Below are 13,131 nucleotides of genomic sequence, written 5' to 3' on the forward strand. Positions count from 1 at the left end.
TGAACACATTGTATAAAAAGCTATTGATAATATTTTTTTTGCAGATTGGCGAAAAAAATGCCTAACTTTCCCTAACTATAGCCTAGCCTAACCCTAGACTGCATTTTTATGGCTGAAACTATCTCCAAGATAATCTTATCAGAACCATGTGAAGCTGAACTGTGCGGAAACCTGATAATTTTGTCTGACGTCACGTTGGACAACAGCAACGATGGGGTCCTCATTTGAGGTCATATTTTAGTCTTGACTGATCTGTCACCTGTTAAGATATGTCTTGCTGATTTGAACATTTATTTTCAGACAAAGAGAGAAAAGCAGCATGGGACTATTTTATGATTTACTAGCGCTTGAATTCAATTTCATAATGTTGAAATCAGATAATGGCATCATAACAGTGACAATCCTCTTATGTAGCATCCTGGCCCATACTCTTCAGACATCTCCTGAAACAATACAAACAAAAATGGACCTGCAATTGACTAAAAAAGTTCTACATAAACTCTGGAAAATTATTTACCAGGATACAAAATCATTTAGAGGTGTTTTACTTGCATAATGGCTCCCACACGCAGTTCCGTTCCGTCAACGCATGCCAGTGGGTGTTCCCGACGCTATGCAAATGACTTGAAGTATAACCGTAATTTGATTGGCTGGTGCCGTCTGTTGTTATCCGTCAGTGCAGCAAAAGTTGAACTTCTCGACGCGAGCGATGAGAGCAACGCGACTCAACGGACCCACAATTCAGTTTGCCAATGGATGACGTAAGCCCATGTAAAGTGGACGCGTCTCCAGCACTGCACCGCACGCAACTGTGTGTGGGAGCCATAAATTAACTAGTATCAGTTACAATTCACAGCAGCAGCCAATGTAAGGGAACACCAACCCAGATAGCAAATATAAGAATATTAAGGGAAAATGTTATTAAAATGGAAGAAGTATAACTGAATAAATTAAAAAGTGTTTGGACCTAAATTTGCAATCGGTGGGCCGTTTGTAGGCATCCCCAGTGGTCCTCCAGCCCCCTCTATCTGAGAAGTTTCAAAAGTGCCCAATATGTTCTGCACACAAACCAAATGCTTGAAAAAATCCTGAAGCCCTGGCTTTTTCTTAGTGGGGCATTTATGAATTGTATTGTGTGATTGGAATAGAATAGCCCACCTATTTTCTCTATATATGCTTCCATTGGGAAACGTCATAAGTCAGCATAATGTAAACTTCCACAGCTACGCAGATGATACCCAATTATATATTTCTGTGGAGCCAACAAACCCAGATGGCCTTTGCTCCCTCACTGCATGCCTAACCTCCATTAATCAGTGGATGAGCAACAATTTTTTGAAACTAAATGATGACAAAACAGAGGTACTTTTGGTTGGACCAAAACTAAAGCGAGATATTATTCTTAGTAATCTGGGGAACTTGGCGCACCAGGTCAAACCAAAAGTAACAAGCCTCGGTGTCATCTTAGATGCAGAGTTAAGCTTTAAGCCCCATATCAGTAAAGTTACTCAGACAGCCTATTTCCACTTGAGAAACATTGCCAAAGTGCGGCCCTTTTTAACTCAACAAGATGCAGAAAAACTAATTCACGCCTTTATCACTAGCAGGTTAGACTACTGCAATGCACTTTTCACTGGTCTTCCCAAAAAACATCTAAAGAAATTGGCACTCATACAGAACTCTGCGGCTAGACTTTTAACTAAGACTAAGAAGAGAGAACACATCACCCCTGTGTTGGCTGAACTGCACTGGCTCCCTATTTCCTATAGAATTGATTTTAAGGTTATGTTAATTACTTACAAAGTTCTGAATGGCATAGCACCTTCATATATCTCTGAGCTTTTAATATCTTATCAACCACAAAGGAAACTTAGATCATCCAATTCTAATCTTTTAATCGTACCCAAAGTGCTCCACAAACAAAGTGGAGAAGCTGCTTTTATCCATTATGCCCCCAAACTATGGAACACCCTGCCTCTGTACATCAAGCAGGCGAGTTCAGTAAATATTTTTGAAAAAGATCTGAAAACATACCTGTACAGGAAAGCTTTTAGTTAACTCATCTTATCCTGTAGACTACTTTTTCAGATTATTCTACATCTGCTGCTATTGGAGGGCGCAGCCAGCCAGAAGCAGATGGGCTCCCCCTATTAAGTCAGGTTCTGCTCAAGGTTTCTTCCTGGAATATGGGAGTTTTTCCTTGCCACAGTTGCCATATGGCGTGCTTGTGGGGGGTAAGAGGGTTAAGGCTGCCAGTCTTATGACGTCATTTTCTATATTTTTGATATGTTGCTGAGTGGATCATAAACAGCCCCAGCAATGAAGAAAAGTGATTGATAATGACTGACTGACTATTATTGTGTTGCATGCTTCAAATGTAAAGCACTTTGAGCTGCATTCTGTGTATGAAAGGTGCTATACAAATAAAGCTTATTATTATTATTATTACCTAGGCTACACAGGGGGAGGAGTACTCAGTCTCAGCTTGGTCACCTGTAACAGAGAGAATCAGAGAGTCTCAGAATTAACTTACTTATCTTAAGGAGCAGAGAATCAGAGTTAGAATCAGAGTTAAACAAAATACATTACATTACATTACATTTGGCTGACGCTTTTTAACCAAAGCGACTAACAACATGGTAAACAGTAAGTTTTAGAACAATTCTCACAATAGACGGATAACTGTTAAAATAAAATAAAATGGATAAAACGGATAAAATGTTTCACAGGCTTCATTACACACATCAGAATAAGGATTTATGACATGTGAGTAAAATGTTAGCAGACTCACTGGGTTGGTAGTAGTCATACACCTTGGCTAAGGCCGGTTTAAGTTTGCTCACTGGGTGGTCTTGTCTGAGGATTAATCCGTAGTAGAAATGATATCCCTTTGGAACCTGTTTAATGCCAACATGAAAAAACAATGAAAAAACTGCTCTTAAAGGTCAGAGAATACAGAGAATAACACATATCAGTGATCTATATTTGGGAAAAACATGGTTTAATAGCCTGGAAATCCAGACCCAAATCCGAAAGATTAAGGTGTGGCTATGAGTAATGAAAATGGCCCACGCAATTGGATAACATGCAACCAATGTTCACTGACTGATTCCGGACTTCGACGCAATTGGATAACACCAAAGATTATGGGCAGAGCAAGATATTTCATCAGGAGCTACTTCCGGGAACCTGGATTGCACGGGGGGGGAGTGGGGGGTCAAAAACCCCTTTATGCAGAGCAGAGGTAGCGACTGTTCCATTGAAGTCTATGGCCATAGCTCAGAATTTCACCACATATGCTAAGATTTTGGTTCTATAGAGTTAGGAATGTGAATTTCGGGCATGTTTTCATGATCCTCAAACCCTTCTGAACATTTCAGATACATTTTTAGCATTTTTGAGCATTCCCGTCTGGAGAAAATCAACCTTATATCAGGTGTGCGCCTGTGATTTATTCTGCTGCTGTTGGCCGGATGCTACCTACGCTCATCCATACGTCGACGACACACCTTTTTAAGCATTCATTGTGCAGACAGGACTCGATCCCCATTTCGTGCCCATAGACTTAAACTACGATGAACTATCTTGCTCGGCCATGTATAATGTGAACTGTGACAACACTACAACCAATGTTTACTGACTGATTATGGTAACCCCCAACCTGGAGAATCACAAATTGTTTTGCAGCAATTGTGCAGTAGCCTTCTGGTGGTATTTACGACAGTTGTGTAAAATACAAATACCGGTACTCCCCAACTGCAGGGGGAGTCCAGTAACGGAAAAAAAACCCTGAAACTGCATTGGATACCTTAATATCTATTCTTGAATTTCCCCTGGGGATCAATAAAGTATCTATCCATCTATCTATCTATATCTCACCAGTGACAAGGGTTATATCTTACCTGTGACAAATACACAGTGATGTGGTTTATATCTCACCTGTGACAGATACACAAGGATGTGGTCACCTTTCTTATCGACTCGGTCCACTATGCCGCCCTGTAGCTGGAATAATAGACCTATTATAGACCCTTTCAAGAAAGTTCCATTATCAGCATCATAGTTGGCCCCACAAGGCTTCCATTTTAACATTCCATATGTTATCTTAATGCAGAGGAAGTAGATTGGGAACCAAATAGAATGTTCAAACATTGTTGAACATTGGCACCATAACATGATATTATTTAATAACTAATACAGACTGAGGACGGACAACTTACTCTTTCAACAGAGGCAGAGTCAGCTGTGAAACCAGATAACATTTTCACATCTATTATAGCCATGTTGGTGCTCTCCTGTGACCCATGATACCTATGAAAGAAAGAGTGTAAAGAGTCAAAGGCTGTGTCTCAAACCGCCTACGTGCACACTTTAAGTATATTACACTTTAAGTTTAAGTTTATAGTGCAGATATTGGGACAATACAAACCATCGAAAAGTGGGCACAACGCAAGTAAGCGTTCATTGCACACTAGCAGTGTACTGACAGAAATGTGTGGTTTGAGGCACAGCTGAAGTCTTTCCTAAAAGCAGTATGCTATTGTATGTTCTAACTATTATAGTTATGGCATCACACACTGGTTGGGTTTACATGACCATTTATATGAACATTTGGCTTCAGAAAATGATATTGTGGGTTTCCCTCCACGGTGCTGTGTGAATTACAATGGACATTCTCATAAAGGATGACTTTCACTGACAAGTATGGGATCAAAATGTAAGATTGACCCAGGACCGTTTAAGGAAACATGTTATAAAATTGCAGCAAATGTACATTTATGGAAATAAACCCATCTCCATCAACCTTGGTTGCACTTAAGCAAATAGAGAGGTAATCCACTGCCCCATTTAGCAAATCTTTTTTAAATCACGTTATTTTATTTCTAAGCAGGATTTCTTATTTGAATGGACAGATTGTGCATTAAAATTATGAACCAGCTATTGTTTAGTCGACCAGTTGATAAAAAATGCCTAACTTTAAGGGTGTAATAGACAGCTATACTCTTCATTGGTTACTTACTGGATTGTGATATTTAATGTGAAGGCCTGTCCATTGACCTTGTTGCACTCTCCCTCAGTTAGAGGCCTGGCTTGAATCGTAATGCTCAAGGTTGAGTGCTCAGTGGGAGTGGGGATGTTGTAGAAAAGAGCCACCTGTTACAGAAGAGAGTTTTAGAAATACTACTAACAGAATATCAACCATTAGTTGTTTAGTTGTTCACAGTGAATATGATCTTTCACACTGACCCCCACAGAAGCACATGCAGAGCCCGTCACTTCTACACTGTACTTCCCAGGAACGTTCTGCAGTGCTGTCTCCTGGTACAGTAATGTGTTGTGCTGGTTCACATCAAACTGGTGTTTGTCGCCACCTGCTGACTGCACTGTCACTGTGCTGGAGCCATGAGGGCTGAAGACCTTGGTGGCGTACAGAGCCAGAGCCTGCAGTGCCACCACCGTGTCCTGAGAGAATACAAACCCATCTGTCAGTGTGGCCAAATACTGAAGCTGGAGGAACAACCAGACACACTAACACAACAGATGACGTTTAAAAAGGAAAGATGTGTGGAGCACCTGTGTGGAAGAGAAGCCTCCATATGGATTTTGCTGCTTCACCAGCCAGCTGACAATCCTGGAAGCATAGCCTAAGTCAGCAACAGTCAGTGTGGGTTTGGTGAGAACAGCTAAGAGCACATAAGAACTCATCTCCACCGCCAGAGAATCAGCTCTCTCTGATGAGGACTGAGACCAGTGCAGGAGACTTCCTGAGAAGACACAAGTCACATGAGATAAAGGAAGCAGGTTCAATTGTTGGTTCATGTGTGTCTGTTCAGGCACAGTGTAAATTCTGTCCTACCCTCAGAGGTTGCTACACTGTCCAAGTGTTTCAGAAGCTCAGCTCGGATGTCCTCTTCTCCAACGAGGCTGAAGGTGTAGGCCAGTAGAGCAGTGGTGTAGGTGTTGGACAGGTCACTGACGGAGGACTTTAGATATGTGAGGGTTTTTTCCTGGAATAACATAACATTCTCTGATTTTTCCATGGGATGAACTGTATGTCTTTGTCTCTGGTGTATGATAGTAAAATAATAATAACAACCAAAAAAGTGATACATTCTTGCTCCTTGATATACAAGGTAGCTACATATCCAATGTTTTTTTTCCCCTCAGTTAGCATGAACCTACATACCGTAACAGATATGTTCAGCTCAAGCATTGATGCAGTGACGTAGGCAGTTATTGTAACAACATCGTTTACTCCACCCTATAGCACAATGACAAACTCAGGCATTGAAGCATTTCAGGAAAGCATTTGTCAAAATCCAAACTTAAGAAATATGATGGTTGCGTTATTCACAAACACAATATATATGTGCACCTTCATTCTGTTGTGGAAGAGTTTCCCTTGCATGTGGAAAACACCATCTGGTTGAAGTCTGCTTTCAAGCCAATTCTTTGCATCCAAAATAATTGTTGGATCAATATAAATGAAGGACTTTGCTTTACCAAATGACCTCAGCACAAATGAAGTCAGCCTGGAAAAGGAGAGGAGGAACACTGTTAGCCATTTGTGTGAACTGCACTGAGGAATATTTTAAAGAAATGGAACAGTATATACTATTGAACTGCTTTCCTGTATACCACTGTGATTCATAACATTGCAGTTAAATGTTCTCACAATTCAAAGGTAATCATTATCATTGCAGCACGTAAGGGACCGTTCGTTATTTATAAACGGGGTCACCGGAGGAAAATAGGGGAGGGTCATGTCTTTTTATTCTTTGTTGAGGGGAGGGTCACCTAACTTTTTTTTGTCTAGGAGGGAGGGTCACCCATCTTTTGTATTAATGAAAACAGCAAAAAATCAAAGTGGCTTGTTTGATTGTTGATTTCTGTCGCCATATAACGTTCTCTTTCGTTCCATAGCTCTGTCAACATTGAACAATGAAAATAAGGGAGATTTCCCGGGTTTCTCATAGCCTGACGAGCCAGACCCACATTAAAATGTAGGGTCTGGAAACTCACCGTTCGCAGTGCTCAGTCCGAGGGGCGGGATAATCAGTTGTCTTTCAAATTCCCTCTGCATGCAATAGGACAGCGGCAGCGCTATGAGTCCCATGCGTTTCCCACCAGCAGAGCTAGTTGGCTAGTTCAAACGTTTGCCAACTTAATAAAAGCTTAACTCGTGTCACACTGTTCGCTAGCAGCAACATCCATCTTATTTGTTTTCAAGTAGCAGGGAATTCAAGCCAAACCGTTGCAACTCTGCCATCAATCATTATGTTAAGCCCACCTAACGACTCTATACACTATTTCATTGGCCTGATTAAGTTTCGATTTCTGGAGCTCACAAGCCAACGGAGAGTTGCTAGACTAGCCCTGGCAGCAAATGTAATTTGCTTCCGCTAGGGGCGCGTCTAGATTTCTAGGCTAGGTTTCTCACGCAAAATACGGAAAATGTCAACATTCGTCCCCATTAACGTTGGAAGGGTTGGAGCAACAAAGTAGCCTACTTTATTCACGCCTAACAGCCTATATCCATTTGGTCAACTTCATCCAGCCCTAAAAAAGCTAAATTTAACTTTGGTTTACTTGTAGTTTACCGTGTAGCCTAACTTTAAACAGTGTGCATGAAGCATAGGCTACTTGTGCTTCATTCATCCACACATCCAGCTCCTAACGTTTTGACAAGCATTTCTACCAATTGACCTTGTTCCTGCCCATCTCTAGCTTTGCTGTCTCCATCCTTTCTGTTTTTGTTGTTTGCAAAAAAAAATATAGTATTTATTGGTAACCAGCAACAAGTGCAATTTGTTAATCGCTGTCATTCTCTCTCCTGCCAACAAAAATGTGTTACGTTCCAAGTAGCAGTGCGTAATTCTGCTTCATAAAGTTGAACAAATACATTTGGTCATATAAATAGCCAGTTTATGGTCTACAGTGTAGTTGGTAAGTTATGGTAGGCCAACTTGGAGTGAATATGCAGGGGGAATTCTTTGTCTAGCTGAGTAGCCTCGAACACTGCAAGCGCTAATGAATCGTGCTCTCACGACAACCACGTCGTTAACTTAAATAGGTTAACATCACTCTGAGTTCGCATTCAAGCAAGCAAAACGATGATTTGAATACGTCTGTTTCACTGGAAGGGCAAGGGGTAACAACAGGATAACACAGAGACAGGCCAGAATGCAGGACTAATGTTATGAGAGTATTACAGTAATATGGGATATTCTACGGGAAAATTACCCGGTGTGCTTTGTTAAATGGTCTCAATGCTTTATTGTTTTATTTCATGTGAATACTTACTAGAGGAGTAACTTTTCAAGTAGACTAATGCAGTTGCAGGAAGTGTGCATTTAGTTTCCATGCTTATTGTGTTTCCACAACAATGTTAGTGAGTAAATCTACTGAAATGGCCACCATCTTGGTGATGTACGATCAGAAAGCAGAGGTTGGTTTTAGGGCGGTAGCATATGTTGATGTGTTTTCATAGCGCGTAAGAGCGTGGGTGGAAGACATCGACAATTGGCCGGGGAGGGTCAAGTCATTTATGAAATGCTGCTGGAGGGTCGTTGAAAATTACATAGCAGGCAGGGCAGGGTCATGCAACTTTTGATCGAAGCACTCAAAATCCCTCTGGTGATCCCGTTTATAAATAACGAACGGTCCCTTAGTTTCACTTTGTCTATGAGTTCAAATAATAGACGAGTGCTGATGCATGTAGGCTGATCTGCTAGGTTTTAGTAAAGCATGGTTTAGTGGAATACCTGTTCCATACGGTCTCGTGTGCAAGCAGATTCCTTCAACTTGGCCCATGCAGATAACATGATTTGTCTTCCATGAAGGTCTTTTATAGCCTAGAAATCTAGACGCACCCTAGCGGCAAATTAAATTTGCTGCCAGGGCTAGTCTAGCAACTCTCCGTTGGCTTGTGAGCTCGAAAAATTAAACTAGGCGATCAGAGAACCATAAATTCTTGCTGCGTATTGGTCGGGAGATTGGCCACATTACCAGCTCATGTAGCCTATCGTAGCCTACTCGTCATGTGTCGTCATAGTGTCAGTGTCAACCTATAGACCGCTTCCATGTTTGTAATCATCCAGAGCCTAGGTTGGGTGCGCGTGCAGCATGGGGTCAGAAGAATGGCGCAGTTAATAGACCGGCATGGTGAGCTATCAAAGTATGCATTGTTAAAGGAGAATTCCGGTGTGATTTTGACCTAAAGTGTGTTGAAACATGATACAGAGTGTGAACGTATGTCTCATAGCTCATTTCGGCTTGTCCCCTGCACTCAGATATCTGGCGCTAGTTAGCCGATGCTACCAACAGTTTTTCGATGGGGGTGCCTCGGGCAACGGCCTAGCCATGCAAATAAATCACTGTTTTACACCATTTACGAGGCTCAAAGTAGCTCCATACTTCATTGGTAGACTTCTGAGGGTCTTGACATTTAAAATGAGACATTGAGAACTTTGAAAAAGCACTGGTAGTTTACTTACAAGACGATTTATACAGGCAGTATCTTCACAGAGTTTAGCGTTTGCAGCCATCTTGCATTTAGTCACGATAAGTCGAGCGACGAGTAAGAATGAACAGGTATGATAAGGGATCAGATTCCAAAAATAATTCTGTGGAAATTACTACTGGCCAATGTACTACTGGCCAATCCTCTCCAATTGTTAGAATTGGACTCTGGGCGTTTGGGAACAGCTGAGGGAGGAGGCTACTTGAAACTGTGAGTTTCGGTCGGTGTGAGCGAGCGGACTTTCAGTTGACAGTAATTAACACCCTTTTGAACAATCTAAGCTGTGCGAACGTCAGAGGGCGGTCTATGCTGATGCATCATTAGTGAGACAGGAGGACAGCTGCATGCAATTCCTAGCAGCATAAAAATAGTGGCTGCTGCTGAAGCGTCAGCATAAGCGGCAGCCCTCGTTTCAGCCAGCCTCGTGTAAGACGGACGCGGTCAAGACAAGCAAGTTTACCTGTGCAAGTTCACAGGCACCGACAAAGGCAAAATGTGCCGTTCCACCATATCTGTTATCACCGGCCATTGCAGAAAACGGCATCATGCCAAAAGGGGCAGAAATCGCCTTAACCTCCAGGAACTTAAACGGTCCTCACCGACAGAAACCTCCTTCTCCATGGGCTTGTGGAACTGTCAATCCGCAGTCAACAAAACGGACTTCATAGCTGGCTATGCCAACCACCTTTCATTGGAACTCCTTGCTCTCACTGAGACTTGGATCAAACCAGAGAACACTGCCACCCCGGCTGCACTCTCCACTAACCTTACACTATCCCACACCCCTCGCCTATCTGGACGAGGAGGCGGGACGGGCCTGCTGATCTCCAACAAATGGAAATTCACCCCGCTACTGCCTTCAAACAAATATGTCTCATTCGAATTCCATGCCATCACAGTGATCGCCCCAGCAAAACTCTACGTGCTGGTCATCTACCGCCCTCCAGGCCAACTAGGCGACTTTATTGACGAACTTGACACTCTGCTATCCTCCATCCCTGAGCATGACTGTCCGCTTCTTGTTCTCGGTGATATGAACATCCACTTAGATGCCCCAGGCTCAGCGGACTTTTTGGCCCTGGTCCACTCCTTTGACCTCGAACTGGTTCAAAGCCCACCGACTCACAAAGCTGGCAAAGAGCTTGATTTGATTTTCACTCGGAACTGCAGCACAGACACCCTCATGGTGACGCCTCTCCATCTTTCTGACCACTTCTTCATCCAGTTCAACGTCAGCCTGACAGAACAGCCTCCGGCTCCTCAGCCGATGGTCACGTTCCGCCGCAACATCCGGAACCTGTCTCCAACGCACTTCTCCTCTGTGGTTGCCTCCGGTCTACCTCCACTCAACACCTTCTCCTCTCTGGAGGTTAATGAAGCCACTGACTCGCTCTGCTCCACACTGACCTCGTGTCTAGACGAGCTGTGCCCTCTTACCACAAGACCAGCTCGATCCAAACATTCTCATCCATGGCTAAATGATACCCTCCGATCACAGTGCACCAAACTCAGAGCCGCGGAGAGGAAATGGCACAAATCCAAACTAGCTGACGACCTCAAAAACTACCAGACACTCCTGACCTCCTTCTCAGCCAGCATCACTGCTGCTAAGACTGCTTTCTACAATGACAAAATCAACAGCGCTACAGACACTCGAAAACTTTTCTCAACCTTCAAATCGCTACTCAACCCTCAGCTGCCTCCTCCTCCATCCAGCCTTACTGCAGATACCCTCGCCTCATTTTTTACAAACAAAGTGGCGGCAATCAGCAGTCAATTCTCTACATGCCCACTCAACGCATCTGACTCAGATACCGCACTCCTACAACCTCTAGGGACTGCTGGAACATCTTTTTCAGCATTCACGCCTCTCTCCGAGAGTGAAGTGTCCAGACTCCTGACATGCAGCCGTCCTACCACATGCTCGCTGGACCCTATACCTACGAGCCTACTTCAGTCCATCAGCCCGACCATCGCTCCAGCTATCACACATGTGATCAATGCCTCGCTAACCTCCGGCACATTTCCAACAGCGTTCAAAATGGCCCGGGTAACACCGTTACTTAAGAAAGCTTCTCTCAACCCTGCTCAAGTCGAGAACTACCGCCCTGTCTCACTACTGCCTTTCCTATCCAAAGGCATTGAACGAGCAGTCTCCAAACAGGTCTCTGACTTCCTTTCACAGAACAACCTTCTGGATCCAAATCAGTCTGGGTTCAAAAGCGGCCACTCTACCGAAACGGCTCTGCTGTCTGTAACAGAAGCCTTAAAAGAAGCCAGGGCGACCGCTCGGTCATCAGTACTCATTCTGCTTGACTTATCGGCTGCCTTTGACACGGTTAATCACCTTATCCTTCTCTCTATACTCGCTGACATGGGAATCTCCGGTTCTGCTCTCTCCTGGTTTGAATCCTACCTCACAGGACGCTCGTTTAACGTATCATGGCTTGGTCAGCTATCTGCACCTCACCATCTCACCACAGGGGTCCCCCAGGGCTCAGTGCTGGGCCCCCTCCTCTTTGCTATCTACACCACCTCCTTGGGACAGATTATCCGTTCGCACGGCTTCTCATACCACTGCTATGCAGACGACACACAGCTCTATCTGTCCTTTCCACCTGACGACCCCCTGGTTTCAGCACGGATCTCAGATTGCCTTTCAGACATAGCTACATGGATGAAGGCACACCACCTCCAGCTGAACCTCTCAAAGACTGAACTGCTGGTCATCCCAGCTAAACCTACCATACACCACGACATCAACATCAAATTTGACTCCCTGTCTGTTTCACCGACCAGGACTGCAAGAAATCTAGGAGTTGTTCTCGACAACCAACTAAACTTCTCAGATCATGTTGCCTCAGTCGCCCGGTCATGCCGTTTCGCACTCTACAACATACGGAAAATCAGGACTTACTTGACTCAAGATGCTACCCAACTTCTGGTTCAGGCAATAGTCATCTCACGACTCGACTACTGCAATGCCCTCCTGACAGGTCTCCCAGCCTGCGCAGTGAAACCACTTCAGATGATCCAGAACGCGGCGGCGCGCCTGGTCTACAACCAACCCAAAAGGGCACATGTTACCCCGCTGCTCATCCAGCTACACTGGCTACCTATGGCGGCCCGCATCAAATTCAAGTCTCTAGCGCTTGCCTACAAAGTAGTCTCCGGTTTTGCTCCCACCTACTTGAATGCCCTCATACAGACTTACACTACCTCCAGACCGCTGCGCTCCTCTGACGAACGACGTCTAGCTCTACCACCGGTACGCTCAAGCCAATCCAAACTTTTCTCATCTGTTGTTCCTCGTTGGTGGAACACACTGCCAGTTCCTACAAGGGCAGGGACATCCTTTTCCACTTTCAAAAAACTCCTGAAGACCCAGCTCTTTAGAGAACATCTACTCTCATAGCAACACTTACAACAAGTCTTACTGATCCTAGCACTCACCAGCCGTTAAACTGACAAGTAATGGCTTCTACATACCTGACGCACCCGACCGGTAGCGCGACAATGTGACGTCAAAATGACGTAGATCTCTCTGGCGCGCCAGGGTTTTGGCCGTGTAGCGCGAGGTAGCGCACCACTCATTTTTTTTCAGACGA

The 13,131-nt window shown here is 44.0% G+C and overlaps 1 protein-coding gene across 5 annotated transcripts in view; it reads right to left on the reverse strand.

Moving 5' to 3' along the window:
* Positions 1 to 323: 323 nt before the first annotated feature.
* Positions 324 to 13,131, reverse strand: part of LOC121688790 (alpha-2-macroglobulin-like protein 1) — a 31,880-nt gene continuing 19,072 nt past the window's right edge. For all 5 annotated transcript variants that reach the window (XM_042068628.1, XM_042068626.1, XM_042068629.1 and 2 more), the window contains 11 exons: positions 6,377 to 6,533; positions 6,188 to 6,262; positions 5,858 to 6,008; positions 5,575 to 5,765; positions 5,248 to 5,463; positions 5,021 to 5,154; positions 4,221 to 4,311; positions 3,940 to 4,005; positions 2,792 to 2,897; positions 2,450 to 2,493; positions 324 to 443 (listed from right to left, as the gene is read on the reverse strand). In XM_042068628.1, the coding sequence (XP_041924562.1) occupies positions 2,450 to 2,493; positions 2,792 to 2,897; positions 3,940 to 4,005; positions 4,221 to 4,311; positions 5,021 to 5,154; positions 5,248 to 5,463; positions 5,575 to 5,765; positions 5,858 to 6,008; positions 6,188 to 6,262; positions 6,377 to 6,533 (1,231 nt within the window). In that variant the 3' untranslated portion in view covers positions 324 to 443. The remainder of the gene's footprint in view (positions 444 to 2,449; positions 2,494 to 2,791; positions 2,898 to 3,939; positions 4,006 to 4,220; positions 4,312 to 5,020; positions 5,155 to 5,247; positions 5,464 to 5,574; positions 5,766 to 5,857; positions 6,009 to 6,187; positions 6,263 to 6,376; positions 6,534 to 13,131) is intronic.

Source organism: Alosa sapidissima, chromosome 17 (genome assembly GCF_018492685.1).
Source record: "Alosa sapidissima isolate fAloSap1 chromosome 17, fAloSap1.pri, whole genome shotgun sequence".
Taxonomy (NCBI): Eukaryota; Metazoa; Chordata; class Actinopteri; order Clupeiformes; family Clupeidae; genus Alosa; species Alosa sapidissima.